Source organism: Harpia harpyja, chromosome 13 (assembly GCF_026419915.1).
Source record: "Harpia harpyja isolate bHarHar1 chromosome 13, bHarHar1 primary haplotype, whole genome shotgun sequence".
NCBI lineage: Eukaryota > Metazoa > Chordata > Aves > Accipitriformes > Accipitridae > Harpia > Harpia harpyja.
Genome location: NC_068952.1, coordinates 36,102,404 through 36,121,523, shown reverse-complemented (window position 1 = coordinate 36,121,523; position 19,120 = coordinate 36,102,404). Strand labels below are relative to the sequence as shown.

Genomic DNA, 19,120 nt, shown 5'->3' with positions numbered 1-19,120 from the left:
TGCTGTTTTGATGTCCCCCTACATGCTTTCCACAGAGCTGACTTGGCAGGTCATGGAGTAGGATATTGACACAGCTTTGTAGGTCAGCTGAAATGCACGTGGAGGATCTAGGTGTCCCCTGAGGTTGACACTGTGCACCAGAAGGCCTCATTCTGTAGTGCTGCATGACCTTTACTTGGTGGTTTCATGTTCTAAAATGCCTCTTTCGAGCAGAGGCCCAGTCCTAATGTCTTCTAGACAGGCTGTCAATATTAAACAATAATTCCCTTCAGCTTCCCTCAGGGCTTCTGGACTTTCATGAGAGAATTCTCTTGAGAACATCCAAACAATCTTAAGAGTTTAGATGACAGCTCGCAATTGGTTTGGGTTTTTTTTTTGTCTACTTAGGTTGGTAAACGACCAAAACCTTTTATCAGAAAAGTGTTTGACCTTTCTGAGATTAGTAAGGGTGTGTGCTGTGGCTCAGCTCTGCGAGCACCAGAAACCCCCCTGTATGCTCAGAGTTGAGTGGCACTGCTAATTTTCTGATGGCTGGATATCAGAAGTGTGAAGCAGCTCAACAATCCCAGACCAGGATCGGGTATTTTGAAAAAAATAGTACGAGAGGTGGTTGTATTGCTGATGCTTTGTACTACACAGGTCTCTAGAGAGACCTTCTCCTTCAGATCTACTGAGCTGATAACTGCTTAGCAGACTAAATGCACTGTATTCTTCAACCTGCAGTAATGTCTATGGTTGTTTTGATTGGTTTTGCTCGATTATGCAGATTCTAGCCCAAAGATTTCCTTGTGAAATGGCTGCTCTTGTATCATAGCAAAGCATCGAAGTGCTTGGCTGAATGCCTGTGTGAATACCTAGAAAGGATATGGCTCACCAGTGTTCACTGGAACTCATTTTCTGTTTGTTGCCATATGTCCTGAACAGTGTTTAGATGTTGAACAGCTGGACTTTTGGTACTGAAGTAGAGCAAACAGCAACTGAAAGCCGGGGGGGTGCGGGGAATAAAGGTGAGATGGGCAGAGAACAAAGTTTCCCTTCAACATCTTCTGCAGTGGAATTGGGCTTTTTATTAGTTGGGTTATTCTGAAGTATTTTGCATACAAAACTGACAGGAGTAAAGAGGCTTAGGAAGCAAATCCTATTATATGTACATAGGCCAAAAGATGTAAAAATTATTTCCGAAGTGTTGCAAAAAACAATATAACAATGCACTTCAAACCTATAAACTTTATGTACTGTGTGGACAGTTTTTGGTGCTCATGGAATGTAAATGTTTGAAGGCAGGAAAGCAGGAAATAATGTAGACTATAAGAAATGTCTGCAATTGATTGACAGCCTGCATTTCAAGGCAGAACTGGGAGGAAAGTATGAGTGGGAGGAAGGAATACCATTAAGTCTAGCAAAATTTGGACCATAATCTCAATTAACTGCGTAGTTCAGAAATAAGTGTGCATTTGCAGAGACCCCTTCCTTATTCTAAGTATATATCATAAAAAACACAAAAGCATGTAAGTTGGCATAAGTAAGCTCTCAGATATTAGTAAGTGCCATAGCAGGGACTGTTGCTGCTTGTCAGTCTGTGTGTAATGCTGTTCCCAGTCATGTAACTGGCTACTCCTTCCCCTGCAAAGCTCTACTCACTTCATGTGCCTCCTGGATGCTGCACAGTGCACCAGGCACTGCATGGTATCAGCCAGGGGCTGACAAGAGATGCTTGGAGAAAGAGGACATATAGATGGTGATCGTTCCATGGTTTACACACTCCTATCCTCTCAGTTACTGTTTGTTTTTTTCAGGGTCTGGTTTTTTGGTTTTGGGTGTTTTTTTTTTTAAAGTAGACCTCCAGAGCTGCAGGCTATGTATCTGCAATAGCCACTGATGGATTTAGTTTCCATTAATTTTGTCTCATCCCTTTTATTAATCAGCTCTATATTTGTAGCTTCCACAGTTTGCTGCAAGTTTTACACCCTGATTTTATGAGGGGGAAAAGTATTTCCTTGTTTTTGACATCTGTTACCTGATAATTTTGTTCTGTTCCCTAACCTCTTGAATTGATAAAGGCAATGAACAGCAAAACACCCTTTCAAAAGGTGTCAGGTAAATATAGACAAAGCTGAGGTAAAATCCATGCTTTGTCACTGAATACTGATGAAAGGAAAGGGTATTTGCTCTAATAAACTGCTACACCCATTCACAGGTCTGTGTTAAAGTTGCCCTTCCCACTTTTAACACTGGCATCTCCTGAGCAGTGTGCTGCCACGCTGTTCAGTCTAAACGTCTTCCCCAACGGTGAAGTTCATCCTATTCCTCCCTGTTCTGGTTCCTTTGTGAAGAAGCGGTCTCTTACAAGCGACTTTCAAGTCTAAAAACATTTTACAGAAAGGATATTTCCATTAACAGATCCTTCAGGTTTGCCAAGAAAAATAAAAAGAACTTCAGGCCATTTTGCTAACCTTATTTCAACTGTTGCTGACTTTGTTAGTCTTCCAGGCTCAGCGGGTTCTTCAACAAAGTCCTGAAATGGCCTTCCTTCTGAGTGGTGTCTGGTTGCTCGCGGTGAGCCAGGCTCTAAAACTGTACCATTACAAGACACCGATGTGACAGTTAAATTAACTGCCTGGATGTCCCTCGCCAAAGACTATCCCGTCATGCTGCATGTTAGCTGTGGGGTTTTTTTTTAAAAGTACTGGATAGGAGCCCAAACTGACTGAAATAACTCAACAATGCTCACCACGCTCAATGTATTTCAAGTACAAAATACTGGTAAAATTTGTCTCCAGACTGGTAATCTTTTTAACAATTTTAAACACGCATCAGGCTTTCTGTTTCCTGGACACTGCTATACAACAGCATTGAGCAGCAGTTGTACAGAGAAGGTGGTATATTCTAAGTGCCCAGTTTAAGACAAGGCGTTATCCACTGTGTCTCTCATCCTGCAGAAATACTCTCCTGGGACAGTGAAATTCTTGAACAAGGCAGCTGTGGAAGCTATTTCTATAACTTGATATCATAGGTGTTACTCTATGACTAAAACATGCATCCTGTTTTTAAACAGGAGAAGGGATCAACTGCATTAAGCTGATGAGGGTTAGACAAGGAAGACGACTTCTTCAGAAGACTGCTTTATCGGTAGCCCTGCTTTCCTACCTACTCCAGATCTTTGCAGCTCCATTTAGGATAAAATTCTCTTCTCTTTGCATAGGTTTGTGATCTTCAGTGAAGTCATGATCCTCTGTTTATGACAAGCCTGATAACAAAAATATTTTAGCCTATACAGCCAGGGGATCAGCTAAGAACAAGACTGATGGCATTTGGTGCTGTACAAGCATATCAGCACATGGGCAGTGCTCCTCTGATACTTTGTCTGAGAACAGGAGGAAGAAACCCCATCTAAATCCCTCTACCCTGCTGTCAAAGGGAGGAGGTGTACTGGTATCCAGTTCTGGAGAAGGGGATGGGAGGTGGCGCAGAAGCTGTGTCAGGGCACAAGACCAGGATCATAATGGTGTCCACTTCTATTTCTTTGCTGCCACTTCTTCCCCCCCACCCAGTAGCGATGCTTCTGTTCACACTGCTACACATCATGCAATACCACCAACTCCAGCAGCTTTGGTAGGGTAGCAGGGCGGGTCAGGCAGCTTGTTGAAATAATCAAGCTGCCTTCCTTGCTCGTAAATTGCCTGTAAATATTTCCTTCATCAAGCCTGGGTTTTGTTTTGGGGTGGTTTGGGTTTTTTTGTTCCTGTGGCTTAAAATTGTTTAACAGAGGTAAGCTGCAGCATACTGAACTACCTGTTTCCATCCAAGAGAAGTCTTTGGTCTTGTGATTTTCTTTGGGATATTCAGGGGATATCCTGAATCCCTCACCCCTAATTTGGAAGGTGCCAGTTCAGACTTTACTTTTGCTTTTACACTTAGGCAAGCAGGCTACCTAGACAGCAGTGAGTGCCATAACTCTATTCAGCAGCACAGCAGTGCTCCCACTGAAGCGTCGAAAGGCTGGGTTGCACATGAGTCTTGGGAAGTTCCTAAAAGCGATGGGTAGAGGAGAGGTAGATGGACACTAAGGGGGGAAAAAGGCCACTAGGTAACAAACCAGTCTCGCCAGAAGGAGTTTCTTGGTCTCTGGACAGCAGCAATAGTACCTGTCCACTCTGATGTCTGCCTTAGGCCAGCCCTGGACCTGGCTTTGCAATAGCAAGTGATGCTTCGTAGTTCACGGAGAGGGAAAGGACAGTGCAAATAAGGACAGAAACTGCTGTGTGCTTGCTGCAGTGATAAACTGGGGTCATGCTGTAATACAACTCCAGACAAACTAGTGCCAACCGCATCTGGAGGATGGCCATTTGTCTGGCATCCATAAAAGCACAGCAAAACTCGTGTAAAGACAAGTTGCCCTTTAGAACTAGCACAAATCCTTCCAGAGCTGCACGTAGTTCAACACCAGAAAGCAGCCAAGCCCAAACCTCGGGATGCTCAGGCATCCCAAGGTCTGGAGTTGTGAGTTCACAGGCGACTTGGTAGTATTTTAGGTTAACACAACCTCAACCCATTGCTGGAGTTGAAACGAGGCATGTTTGCACAGCTTTTGCTCATTTTTTTGTACTGGCGAGCAGCTTAGCTGGAGACTTCTGTGCCGGACTGCTGTTGCTTTTGCCATTTTTGCTTAAGGCAATAGCAGAGCAATCTGCATGTGGTAAACAAACTGGAGAAGAATAGCCAGAATTTTAGGCACTCTCTTCCCTCCTGGCAACTCCGTTCCACTAGTGCAAATATTTCATGACCACTTGGGATGACTCTATAACCATCGGTGAGTTTGGGGGTGGTTGTGTTTTTTTACACTATTTTTTTTCCTCAGAAGCAAAGCCTAAAAAATTGAATGTAAAGCTCTGCTGCATGTAAACTTCCCGTCACCTTTGCCAGTCAGATCTCCTTGTCCTGGAGGAGGCAGGGGGTGCTTGGCTTTCTCTTTTCTTTTTAAATTATTTATCCATAGTTATTTATCACTTCTCCAAAGTCTCCCAAGAGAAAAAATCCTGTGTTCTCCAACAGCTCTCATCCTGCAGCCAGCACAGGAAACACCCAAGTGCAGAGAAACTGCCTTCCTGAAGCACTGTTTATGTCCATATGGATTGTTTTATTGCGAGCGCGTGGTGCTGCTTACCTGCAAAATTTTATCAAGAGATCACCTCACGCATCTTGGTGACATCTACATACGAGGACGCCAGAGCCCCACCCTGGGCGCCTTGCTGCTCAAGCTGCGTGCGCTGCCCTGGCTCGTGTGGACTGTGCACCTGGCGATGGGAACTGCATGCTTCAACAAGGTTTAATTTCACGATGGAGATGTTTCATTTGCCTTCAAATGGCACTGCAAAAGAACATGTATTGTGGGACTTCAATGCTCTGTGTTGCTTTTGTACTGCTTGCTTCACTTGATGCAAAGGCTTTTGCCCCGCAGTGGCTGGTTGTTTCTCCCTGCAGATGCAGAACAGGCTACAAAAGTATAACCAAATATAAATTTAGCATTTGCAGTTTAATGTACAACATGTAACCCCATCAGCTTTCATACCCCCAGATAACCTGGGGACAGCACAGGCTGGGCAGGACAGCCCACAGCACCTGAAGCTTTTCTGGAAGACATAAACTTACATCTCTGCGAACTTTCCCGAGCGTGCCCTTCTTGCGGTGCTTGCACCTGCCTCCCTTTCACCTGTGTCTTCCCCTGCATTCACCAGCTTTTCCCCTCCACACCTTCCAGCACCCCACAGGGGAAGGGGGCCCGGGCTGTGGCAGGTTTGGCAGGAGCCCCGCTATTGCCCCCAGGCTGAAGGTTTGCTCTCTGTCCAGCGGCCCAGACACCAATTCATCCCCAGCCCCTGGAGATGTGGGGCAGTCAGCCTGGGGCTGGCGTGGTGTCCCTGCAGCCACAGGGAACGGCGCTGGTCCCCCCCGGGGAGCACTATGGCACTTCGTGAGGCTCCTCACAGGCCACAACAGGCTCAACTAACCCATCCCTCCTATTAAAACTATCTTATTTTATTGGGTCTTTCCCCCTTTTACAGACTATCCCACATGGATTTGCTCCAAAAAGCTCCTTTGCTCAGGAAAGGCGGGTTTGGTGGGTCCAAGGCCGCATAAGGGCGCTGACCGGGCCCTCTCCTCGCCCGCGGGAAGCGGCAACGCGCTGCGCTGCCTCTCCAAAGGAGGAGCGAATTAACCAAAACCAGCGAAACCGCCCTAAAACTGGGGACGGGGGGAAGTTCGGGTCAAGATTCCCCCTCCGCCCCCTCACGGGGCGGCTCCGCGCAGGCCGAGGCCGAGGTCTCTCCCCTCAGGCCGCGCCGGGCGGGCACAGGGCGGCTCGGCCCGGCCCGGAGTAGCTCCGCCCCGTCCCGCCAGTCTCGCTCCTCGCCCGCGGGATCGATTGGTTGAGCCTCTATTTGGATTGCACCTCGGGGAAGTGGCGAGCGCCAGAAACGTCCCCCGGGTGTTCTCCGCGGAGGAAGACGCGTGAAAAATCGCCTCAAGCTCCGCCTGGCGCCGGAGCCGGGCGGTGGCCTGCCCCCTGGCGGGTCGCCGCGGCGCAGGGCGCTGAGGGGAAGGCGCGGCGGCCCGACCTTAACGGAAACGTTGGGCGAAGCGTTAATTAAAAGCGAGGCGTTGGTCGCCGGGAGCCAGTGAAGCCTCTCCCCTGGCACCCGTGGAGTGGGTAGGGGTGAGCTCCCACACGGGCACCGCTCCCAGAGGCCTCGGTGTGGAGTGGGGGTCGGCGATGGCCTAAACACCTGCTGGCAGGCCTACGGCTGACACTGGTCCCCGTGTGTCACCCCGCGCCTCGGCAGCCGAAAGCTGGCCGTGGTGCTCTGCTGTCACGGGGCTGTGTTCGTTTTGGTTCTGTGAGGTCCCCCAGGTGCTGGAAAATGGAGACGGGATTTGGTTTAAATGTACAGTTCCTCCTCGCAGGTTCAAAGGACGGCATGGTAAAGGGCAGGGAGGTCGGGTGTGAGAAAAGAAGAAAAACGAACATTTTGGGTGAGGCTGCCGCGCTGCTGCCCTCGCAGCATGGGTCTCAAAACGTTTCAGCCGTCACCTGAGGGCTGTGAGGAAGGTTTACGCTAATTTACTCAAATATCAAGGGGAACAGCTCTGGCAAGGTGGTGGTTTTCCCAGGATGAGGCTCCATCCCTCAGCACGCTCGCTGGGTGTGCTAACCCCTCAATTTCCCTAAATACTGGGAACTTGGCTATATCATTTGTGGTAGCGAAAGGCTGTATTTGTGTTTTCTCCTGCTCTTTTCACACAATTTTACTCCTTTGCAGACTTTAAAGCGTGGTTGTTCAAACAGTGCTCTAGCAAACCAAATCTCACAAGCTGACGTTAACTAATTCACAATGAAGCTTGAGTCAAAGTTTTAAAAGTAAAGTGTCGGTATCCCTATACCGGGCTCCCCAGAGGGGAAAACAGGACACCGGGGTCAGTTCCCTGCTCTGGCTTCCAGTACCGCACAGCCACAGGAAAGCTGCATCTCTGGTGACTCAGTTTCCTTGTCTTAAATCAGGGTTAGAGGCAGCAGATTCTTTGGAAAACGGCTTGTACCCCGAGCAGTAATACATGAAGAAAATGGTAACAAGGAAGGGCTGTTCGTATGGATCCCGTGGGCTCTAGTCCGGGCACGGAGTCAGGCACGTGGTGTCTCTGAAAGGCAGCTCTGCCCTGGCTGGAGATTTTCTCTTGTCCAGACCAAGACCAAACCCATGGGCAGAGGCAGGACGCGCGGTGGACACAGGCCGACAAGGCCTGATGGCCAGCCGCAGATGGCCTCCCCCGGCGTGACCTGCACAGGCCTGGGTGGGAGGCACAGGGGAAGGGGGCAGAGTCCCTGCTTCCTTCTCCCGGGGTCGGCGTGCCTCAGCCCCCGGCCCCCTCCCGGCCGGGACTCTGCTGTCACCGGGCAGGCCGGGGCAGACTCGGACGCCATTTCGGCAGGCCCCGGCCCCGGCCCCATCCCCTCCCCGGGCCCGGGCGCTGGCTGGTGGCCGAGGGACGGCCCGGTGGCCGGGAGGAGGCCGACAACCGCAGCCTTATCAGCGCTCTGCAGGCCGGCTGGGCTCCGGGCCGCCGCGGGTCCCCGGTTGCCGGCCCATGGGCGGCGGCGGCGGCGGCGGCTCGGAGGCGCCTCCTCCTGCCGCAAGACCCGCGCGGCGGGGACCGGCAGCAGCAAGCAGCAGCAGCTCCGCCGCACCGGCCGCATGGCGGGCTACCCGCCGCGCCTGCCCTGGCTGCTGCCGCTGCTGCGGCGGGCGGCGCCGCCCCCGCCCTGGGCTCGGGCCGCCGGCGGGACCGCCGGCCTCCGCGCCCCGCCGCGCCCGGCCAGCAGGTGCGGGACGTCCCCCCCCCCTCCCGCCGCCGCCGCTGCTGCTGCTGCCGCCGCCGCCGCCGGGCGCGCCGTCAGGCCGCCGCCGCCTCCTCCTCCTCCCGCCCGCGGCGTCGGGCAGCGCCCCGCGCTCGCTGAGCGCCTCCGGGGGCGCGGAAGGGCCGCCGCCGCGGGGGGCTGCGGGCGGCCCGCCGCGCTTCGAGGCTGGGAGGCTGCTGGCCCTGGCCCACCCCGAGCGCTGGAGACTGACAGGTACCGGCCGCGGCCCGGGGCCGCCGCGCCGGGGGCCGCCCTGGGGCTTTGTCCGAGCGGGGAGGGGGCGGCGGGGCGCCGCGGCCGCGCTGGGCTCCCCTCGCCCTCGCCCCCGTCCCCGCCCGGAGGGTCTCCCGGGGCCGAGGTAAGCGGCCTGCGTGGGGGTCCTGCCCCGCCGCCCAACGGCCTGGGGGAAGAGGGGGGGGGGGCGGCCCGGAGCGGCCCGCGGCCGGGGTGAAGGAGGAGGTCGTATTTCCCTCCCGAACCGGAGCCGTCTGGTAGCATCGGAGCACAACGTGGAGTCTTCGAGCGAGCGTTTTGATACCTGTAAAAAGCTACAAACGTGCATTCTGTCCCCCTCTCCTCCTCCTCTTGCCACCTCTTAATTTGTTGTTGTTTTGAAGGGAAGGCAAAAGTTTTGGAAGTTAGAGGACTCTCCCATTTTGCTAGTAGTGTCGGTTAATGCCTCTGTGCTGTTCAACGCTGGCTTCACAAGCAGCCTGCAATGAACTCAGGCCTGAGACTATATGGAACAAAGTAAAAGTGGGAATCCTAAGCTTTTTAAAAAAAAATAAATTGGAGTTCTGTCTCCCAAGAATTTCTTGCCTAACACTTTTGTAAGATGTTTTGAAAGCGATTGATTTATTTTTTTTTTTAGCATCTGTATGGTGAAGTCAAACACCACGGTTGTATAAATTGTGCCCTTAACATGGTATCGTCTACAAAGAGTAGAAACAAACTTTTCTTGACATCGCTTCTTGTGGGGATAATAGTTGCTAGTAAGAAAACACTGTCAAATTACTACGTGGTTTGGTTTTTTTAAAACCACCTTTATGAGTGGACAGCACATGTGCTATCATGGCAGTGTGAGGCCTGTAGGCCTTTGCAAAAACTTGAGTAGTTCCCATGGAGTGAGTAAATGGTGTTCGAGGCATCAGAGGTGAAGTAGGTAGGCTTACATAAAGAGGTGGTTTTGAGAAACAGGAGATACTTTGTACAAGATTTTATTCACAGTGGATAGTTACAGAGCTTCATTACATGTTAGCATTACGTAGCCAAAATAATTGGGATCCAAATGAATTTTTGTAAGAAATTAGAATTATTTCTATGTCGTGAACACCTGTTTTATGCAGCTAATACCACTGTCTTGGGTGTGCAGAACAAAAGCGGGGGAAAATTGATGGGACAGGGCTGGATGGAGGGGGGGAAAGGTACAATGTTCAGTAAGGTTTCAGTCTTGCTCAGGATTATTTTTCTTCACTGGCTTATGGACTAAAAAGTAAAAAGCCCTTTGCCAGTAGCTAACGTTCCATCTATTCAGATTTTGGTGAAGAAGTGAGTATCTGATTGATAGATTACCTTCTGATTTTATGGCGGAGTTCTTTGCTTTTCCCATTGAAATTGAAACAAATAAATAAATCGGTTATTTTAAGGATGGCTCTTAGGAGTCAAAGGCTCCTAACTAACTATGAGCTTAATTTAGTTCCCTTTAATGGGCACTTGCTGTCAACTTGTTTATCACGGGCAGGGTACCCTATACTTGGTTGTAATTATGTTTCAAAATAGGGCTAAGTATCCTTAATCTGTGCAGTCTGCTCATGGTTTTATCTAAGTAAGTCGACTATCATGGTTACTAAAAATCAGCTACATGCAGTTTTGTCTTTTGAGATAACAAAATGGCCTGAATTGAAGTTTATAAAACCCCACAACACAACAACTTGATGATATCAAATCATGAGAATGGAAAACATATGCAAATGTAATAACTGCTTTTCAATGTTCTGTTGGTCTTGGTTCTGTGAATTTACATTAAATTTTTCTTCTTTATTGACATCCTACTTAAGGGAGAACTTCTGTTGTTAAGTTGTAATTAAGTGGGAGGATGGAAAAGCTAATAAGGAAAATACTTTGGGTCATTATAGAGTGCAGGAATAACAAATATGGGTAAAATGCCTTGTAGGTGGTTGTAGGGAAATCACATCTACCCATTGTGTCTAAAATACGTTAAAATATGTTGTGTTTTGTTCCTGTTGCATCTTTGTACTGAGAAACTAGTCCTTAAAAACTCAGTATCTCTGTTTTCCCTGCATTCAAAGAAGGAGGAAGGTTAATGCTTTCACTGTATGAAACAATGAACCAAGGGTCAAACATTTAATATCGTCTTCAAGTTCATGTAACCAGTAAAACAAATGCTGTGGGATCTCTTCAGAGGCTTACAGGTGCTGTTTCGTTCTGCGAGAAAGTTGAGCTCTTCCAGATCTTTTGCATTGGTGGTAGTTGGTAACACAGGTGTATAGCATTACCGCTGTGAAGTGATATGTGCCTTTTCTGTGATTCCACGTGGTGCAGGTCGTGCTATTCTGCTCATTGCAGTTGTACCTTGAAATTCACGGTCACAGAAGGTGAAGTAGTTGCAGTGATGACAGTGGAGGCCTGGGGAGCAGAGGATGATTTGTGAGGAGGTTGAGCAAGACTAGGTTCACCCATCTTGGTGTGGTGGGGAAATGGTGTCAGCTGAGGAGGTACAGGTACAGAGGTGAAGGTGACCTGCTCCTATTGTGTCTGACACCAAAAGAGACAGACGCATCTTGTTTTATGCAGGGCCTCTTCACCATCTGCTGGCTCAGGAAGAAGCAGTTTGGTCTGGCCAGGAGTTCCAGCACCTCCAGCACACAGCACCCCTTGCAATACTCTCCTTGCAGAAGGAGGTTCTGACCCTAGAGAGCCTCTTAGGAATGAAAATAAATGTACCAAATATCATACTGTCCCCCCCCCCCAAAAAAAATCAGTTTAATATGTTCCATGTTTCATGTCCAGTTACTTCTAGAGCTGGGTAGAGTTGCGAATACATTGTAAACAGGACATATGTGTTAAATTTTGTTGTTCTTATTTAAAGTGGTAAAAAGCTGGCTAAATACTATGATGGGAATTCACTCTGTTAGTGGCCACAATTTTGTCTAGTTTGTAATTAGGAGTTCGTAAATTCTGTAATACCTCCCAGGTTTAACAAAGGAGAGAAGTCATTTTCATGAATTCTTTGGCTGATCCTGTGCAGTCAGATCAGGTAAACCTGTGTCTTCAGTTAAATTCCATTCCCAGGGAAGAGGACAGGGCCATTGTTGAAATTATTAAATCCTGCTGTGTGTGCAAGGCTACAAAAATGCCTTTTCAAAATGATCCCTTTTATTTCCTCCAGCCTCCTTGTTTTTCCCTGTGAGAATCTGTCTGTTGCACTTTATCCAAACCACACTCAAAGGAAACAATAGTTCTATTGAATTGTAAAGTAAGCACAAGGAACTCTGAAATTTTTAATCCAATAGCAAAGTGTGCCCTTTTCCTGTATAACACTTCCTGCACACTGAGCAAGAAGGCTTGTTTTGTACACAGGTCTTCTCTAGAGATGTGCAAGAAGTGTTATTTCAGTAGTTTTAGAATTTTGGGCGTAATTTCTAATAGCTGTTTTCCTATAGGTTAAAATTTGCCGTTAAATCAGAAGTGCACTGCCTTATTCATAATCTGATTTTTCTGTGCTTTAAAGTTACAGCAAGTGATGCACTTTCTCATCCTTGAACAAGAAAGACTGGATTGCTGTAGAATTATCTTTTGTAGTTTCTAATAAGGAATAAATGTCTATAAAAACAATTCTTAAAGAAATGCATTTAAAAAAAAAAAAATGTTGTACCTAAGACTACCTGAATTTTTTAGGTGTATTCTTTGTAATGGAGTTCAGAAACGATTTTAATAATTCATTTGATTGGGGATGACTGGGGTAGTGAACAACTTTAATTTTTTTGTGCAAGATGCACCTAGAAATGTAGAATGCATCAGCTGTGAGTATTGCTACTAGAAAGTCATGCTTTCGATTATTTATACTTGTACAAGCTGACATTTCTTATGTCAAGTACTTGAGTAGGAGTATCTTTGAAAACTTCAGTTATGTTAGGAAATTAAATTGTGCAGATACTATGTATTTAGTTTGTAGTAACATTTAAATGGCTTCATTTTGAAACTTTTGCTCTGTAGCATGAGTCGGAACATCAACAGGCAAGCCACACACTGTTAAGGATATGCTTTTCCCACCTCCATTTAAAAGTTTATTAAAGTCAGACAAGTGGCATCTCTCTGAAAAATCAGTTTTCATACACCCATTCCAACCTTGACAGTGAGTCAAATTAATTGTAGTGTGCACAATGGGAAGGAAGCCAGTGGGAGCAGAGGCAGGGCTTACAAGCACTAGAATACGCTTCTCTTTGGAACCTGGATTGAACCCCAGTCTTGTAAATCTTGCTGTTCCTGTGCTGTCACCCTGTAGCTGGGAAATTCCTGGCCAAAATTTGGGTTCACCTCTCAAGTCCACGTACGTGGCCACTGTTTTTTGTTACTGTATTTAGTTACTGTGAAGTGGTTCTGCTCATCTGAAAGCAGCTCAACAACCACACTTAACTTGAATTTTCTGAAGGCAATTTTGTGGTTTTAAGATCATAATTCCTATATGTGTGGTATATACAGGGGTAACTTACTCGTCGTTTTCTCATGTGCAGTGTGCCTTTTGTAGAAATGAAATAGGCTACACGTGTTTTTTGTTGTTTCCCCCCCCCTAGTTTTTCTTCTGATTTTGTCAATGTTTGGTATGAAACTCACAAAAGGTCCAGACAACCTTGTAGCTTTATCACAAAAAGTTTGCTTTTCTGTGGCTAGCTGGTGACAGTTCCTTATTTTAAATTGGTGGTGAACTGTTAATCAAACTGCTTATGTAAGACATTGCAGAAATGGTAGCTGCTGACCACTGTGATCCGTTAGGTGCTTACAACTTAATTTCTCTGCGGAATGTTTTTGCTGCATTATTTGTGTAAATTGTGAAGATAGAAGGAATCATAGCTAGATTGGTCTGACATAAAGACTGTCTTCTACACAAAATAGATATGAACAAGTTAAATGCTTTAATTTCAAATGCACGGTAAAAAAAAAAGAAGCTATACTCTCTCCTGGAAACCTAGAGTTATTTTATTACTTTCTAACATTTGGTGATTAGAAACGGCTGATTTTTATGGGTGAGGAAAATCAATATAATGAGAAAATACAACAGACGTTTTAAAATACTTTGTATTTGAAAGGAATTCTGGTTTCTAAATATCTCTAACTGAATTCTATGGGTGCACAATTAATGGTTTACGCTATTTTAGCATGTTGTGATAAAATACGGAAATTACTAGGATTTTCCTGCTTTTCTGAGTAAGCCCTATACTTCTGCTGTATCTGAACTACAGACTGGTGCATTGTCCTGAAACAGTAGTCCAGGGAAGCTGTTGAAAACATTCAGAGGATTCTAGCCTGGCTATATGAGCCATCCTTTTATTGTGGGCTTTGACAGGATAGTAAGCTTTTAGAAATAAAAATTATAGCATTCCCCTTCCCCCCCACCCTGAACTGCTTTTACATTTTGGGTGTGGGTGATGAGTCCTTCAAATATTTTTCCATGATGGCAAAAAAAAAAAAGTGAAAAAGAAAAATTTCAATGGGTTCTTAAACAGGCCTGTTTGCGACGAGCTGTTTTCGGGTGTCTTTTTAAGACTAGCTTGTGGTACCGTTTGTATTGATAATAACAATTTGTAAAATAGAGATACCATCTTTCTTAAGAGAAAGTGAAGATACTTGCTTACAGTCAGAGTCAAGCCTCCATCTTTGCTTTCAAGCAGAGGTTTTGCACAGCTCTGCGTAGGCCTTCCATCAGGCTGTGTGCCTTGCTACCTCTTCCTCCTCCTCTCCTGTGCAAAGTGGCAGTCTTATTTGCTCTTCCCTTTCTTGGGCTTCCTCAAATCACTGCGTTCTGCTCTGCCTGGAAGGGCACTTATTAAATATCTTCTCTGAAAGCTCTTCTGACAAACCCTCTATAGCCTATTCCGTAAAGACTCCTTGGTATTTTGTTTGCTCTATAGCAAAGGACTCCTGGCAGGTCTGTCCTGTTTGATCATAGGACCCTCACTGAGGAGCTACCGAGGGTGATCTCTGTCAATCCTGAACACCTCATGATTCAAAGAGCAGGCTTCCTTCAAGGTGATAGACTTCTCTAAGTTGCATCGTGTAAATGTTCTGAGCATGAGAGATGTCACCAGTTGATACTCTGGAGCTCGCTCCTGTGCTGGTATCTCGCTGTGCCCTCCAAACCCTGGACACTAGTCTTGTTCTTGAGATATTATCTCAAAGGTATTGTTTGTGTCTCTTGTTTAATTCTGTCCCATGGCCATTTTCTGCAACTGTTAATTTCTCCAAACTGTTGTATAATCCTGGTCAGTCAGATGACCCACAGTATGCCAGCCTTTTCATGAGCTGTCTTGAAGATATTTTCAGTAAGTTGTGCAACTGTATTGTTATTGTACCAAAGAAAACAGTCTTTGCCATTTGAAAACCCAAACTGCTTTTTCGTGCTTAAAAAAAATAACAAAAGAAAAAACACCACAGATTCAATAACCACATCAGACTGTCTATAGAATACTCCTATAAACATTTTCTAAAAACTGTGATCATCACTGGAAATAGTAACTTGCAAGATTCAGTATATTGACAATACCTGCAAATTAAGACAACTCCACTCAAAAAGCTAGCAGCTTTCCAGAATGCACCAGGAATGCAGTATACAACCATGCCGTCAGACACAAACTGTATTTTTTTTCTGAGCACAGTATTACAGTTGTTCTTAATAATGTAAGGAGGACGATTCTAAAAGGTTCTTCTTGCATAATAATAGGTGCAATCCAGATATCATGTATGAATTTAAGACGGAAAGAAAACCACACCAGTCATACCTAACATAGAACTATACAGAACATCCTTAAGTGCTTACAGTGTACTCTGGAAGAAGATTCTCTTTTGAAATAAATATTTGCAGAACTGTCGCTTTGCAGGGTTGATACCAGTCCTTCAACCTCCCTATATTAATCCAAAACAAATTCCTTGTGGGCCAGGGTTCACCTAATGGAAATGGACTTTACCTAACCAATAAATATAAAATTTATCAGTGCATCTTTCTCCCACAAAAGAACAACTGAAGAGCCCGATCCCTGTGCATGCATATGATAGAATGCAGTAGACTTTATTCATCACTCCAAATGCCCTTGTGGAAATTCTGTGTTAAGCTAAAAAAGTCACTGTGTATTAGAATAAAACTACACAGATAACTGGTAAAGGACAGGCATTCTTGGTTACCGGTAGAAGGGTACTTCTCACAAATCCAAAGCTTGTTTTGTGACCTGCCAGCCCTGATCTTCAAATGAAACTGGTAAAATACAAGATTCTGGGAGGTAACATTCATAACCTTACTGAACAGTAAAAACTATGCTGTGTTACCATGCACTGCCAAACATCATCATTACCTTATTTTTCTGTCCTTCATCCTTCATTGGCTTGAATGATCTTAATTCATCTGAGATCAAATTTTTATGTATTTGTGTTTAAAATAGCCCTTCCCCCAACAGGCTTGCAAGCAGTTTTTTTGGCTTTGAACACTTCCACATACTGTACTGGGTGAGAAGTATGCTCTGGTAAGAACCAGCAAAATTAGAAATTTTCACTCACTTGGTGGTGTTCTTGCATGTAGAATATTGGTTTATGACTCTCTGGAGTCACTTAGTCCATGTTCTGAAGAGAGGTTTCCGATAGCTCTGCCCAATTACTGCTTGTAAATGTCCTGGTTTATCAGTTGGTGACCAATTCCCTTGCACCCAAATACATCTACTATGAAATGAAGTTGCAGATCTGCTGTCAAGAAACAAGCCCACATTAGCCTTAGCAGAGAGCATGTTGATCTTAATAGTGATAAAGGCATCACTTTGTCTGTGCAGCGATCTGGATTTCTGTGCAGGTAGACAAGCGAATTGTTTGCCTAACATTTCCAGGAGGACTGCTCAGCTGCTGCTGCAGCCAGCTTGCCTTCTCTTTGCTTCTGTTGCCACTTTGATGTAGCCCTGTTTTTTTAAGTTCCACTTTATTTTCATCTCATAGCCTACAAAACAGATTTACTCTAAAAAATAAAGCTTCCAAAATACACTCTTTGTTTGACATAGTTTTCTGGGTAACAGAGTAAGCTATGTGAAACTAATACTATAAAGTTTACTCTGACCTTTTTTCTGTCAGTAACAGCCTTCAGTGTCACTGAAATGTCTTCATATCTGGTTGCTGAACACCTCATACTCCTCCCTTTAGCCAGTTATCACAATGACAGCTCTTCTTTGAATGAGGAGATAGAACAAGTATTTGCTGATTCCTATTTCTACAATTAGTCAACAGTTTAAAAAAAAAAAAAGAGCAACAGCTTGGCATCTGTGCTGTTTTCTAGTTGTTCTGGTATAATCAAAGTGAGAGTTTCAATTAGGGAACCTTATTTTGCACGTGATTTGTGATTAAATTAATAAAGACAGGTATATTGCTTAAGGGAAAAATTAAGTGACATCTGGATGATATAAGCTTTCATCTTCAGGACTGCATTGTTCCAATATATTATTGACACTTTGTCAAATGTTTAAGTAGTTTAGTAGTCTTCAGTTTGGTTTATGTACTAGTATTTGCTTTTAGTTCAGTTAAGGCTGTTGGAAGTAATTACAGTGAAACCCATGAAGAAGAGCTGAAGGTAAATCCAAGCCAGGAAGGCTGTACCACTAAACAGAGACATAAGGGATTTTTAGCCATACAGTCCTCTTCCTTCAGTGAACATTTATATATGCAGTTCATATGTCCAGTTCCATCCATAACTGAGAAATTGTCTGGACTAGTGGAGACTGAGCTGCTGTGCAGCACTGTGCTTATAAGCAATGTTTTGACCATCTCCAGCTGCCTTATAGACCAGCTTTTCCTGAAAAGAGATGACCTGGCTTTTGTTGGATTTTTCCCTGCTGCTTCACAGCTTGAATACATCAGTGCAGCCAGCCCGTTAATAAGGTCACTCATTCTTACAAAGTTTCAGCTAGTAAATAATATGCTTACGATATGTGTTGATGGCATCAGAAAGCAGGATGGCAGCAGGAAGTCTTTCCCTTTCTCCTCTGGCTTCTTATGGTTTCTATAGCTTCAAGTTAAGGACCCGAGTCCTTTATCTTTCATATGCTTGCTGGCCTGAGTGTAACATAACGGAAAGATCACAAAGAAATCTTGAATAAGAACAACAGGCTGCAGGTTGGATGCAACAGCAAGGATAAAGCTTGTTTGGGCAGTGTGTGGAGCTCTCCCAGGACTGCTCTGGGGCACTGCAATGAAGGTGCAGAGAGGTGTTTGCTTCAGGTGGTGGCAGGTATGCGTTTTTTTGTACCCTGAATAAATGCACAGCTGTATTTACACTTCAAGTAAAAACTGAAAGCTTTCCACTTGTGTGTGGAGGTGGTAAGAGGTATCGAACCATCTGTGACAGATGTTAGAAATATTGCTTGCAGCCACGCGCTGCTGGGAGGCTCTCTGCTGTCTTCATCACGGAAGTGATACAAGAAGCTCACTAGAATGGAACTAAAACTCAGACAACTTCAGGATTTTCAGTACAGTGTCTTTTTGCCTTTAAAGGCATTATCTGCTAGTAGTTTTGTAGCAATCCTATGAATGGTTGCTTTAAGTGTGGGGTTGGCTGTTGGAAGATTATACTGTATAAATGGCATTGTTTGTTGTGGTTCAGTGGTTCTTATATCAAGTTTGTTCAGTTTTCATTTAAGATGGGGTTTTTCCTAGCTCTCAGCCTGGCTTGCCTTTTCAGAATCAAGCTGTGTCCTTGGTTCAAGAAATTTCTTTGCAGATTAAAGTTCAAAAGGCTAAGTCTTGGTCCAGTGCGATTTTCATACTCTCTGTGATACAGCGTCAAACCAAGTTACACAGGTTGTTCCACAGCTGTCCTTGCAACTGGAATTCAAGAGCTCTGCTCATCAGCAAATGTACTTCTAATTCAAACTTATGCTATTTTTCTTTTAGACCAACAATAGTGAATAGTAAAACAAAACAAATGTACATAAATTTTCCAGTCAAGAGTAAATCAAATGCTTTTGTTGGTTTTTTTCCCCCAATAAAACTGCATGTTTTAGATGGCTCTCAGATCAGATCTTTACTTCAGTCCATTGCTAGCTCAGAAATAGACCATTGGAAGCTTTAATACAGTAACAAGCATGAATAATAAAACCCAAACCAAACAGGAGTTGAAGGATTATATGTGAGATACGGAAAATTTGGTAACTGCTAATGCTTTCTAAGGATGACATCTGTGAAAAGTTAACCTTTTTGGATGGTGCTGTGTAAGGTTAGACAAGAGAAGCAATTGCAGGACTGATTGTATACAGAGGCTTTCAGGATCTTAAAATGTGCCTTGCCCAAGTTAATTTATACAGTGACTTAAAATAGCCCATTCAGAACTAGGCCTAAAAGAACGCTGATTATTTAATATTGGCACTTGCAAGCTTAATAGAAATTTCAAGTGAAAAATTATTTCATATGTACTATTAATGATCCTGCAAATTCAGAATAATTTTC

The 19,120-nt window shown here is 45.1% G+C and overlaps 1 protein-coding gene across 1 annotated transcript in view; it reads left to right on the top strand.

The window, feature by feature from the left end:
- The first annotated feature begins 8,234 nt into the window (after positions 1–8,234).
- The window catches only part of ABCB10 (ATP binding cassette subfamily B member 10), a 31,651-nt gene continuing 20,765 nt past the window's right edge, over positions 8,235–19,120 (top strand). Inside the window, 2 exon segments of the mRNA XM_052805716.1 lie at positions 8,235–8,420; positions 8,422–8,626. Of these exon segments, the coding sequence (XP_052661676.1) occupies positions 8,250–8,420; positions 8,422–8,626 (376 nt within the window). The 5' untranslated portion in view covers positions 8,235–8,249.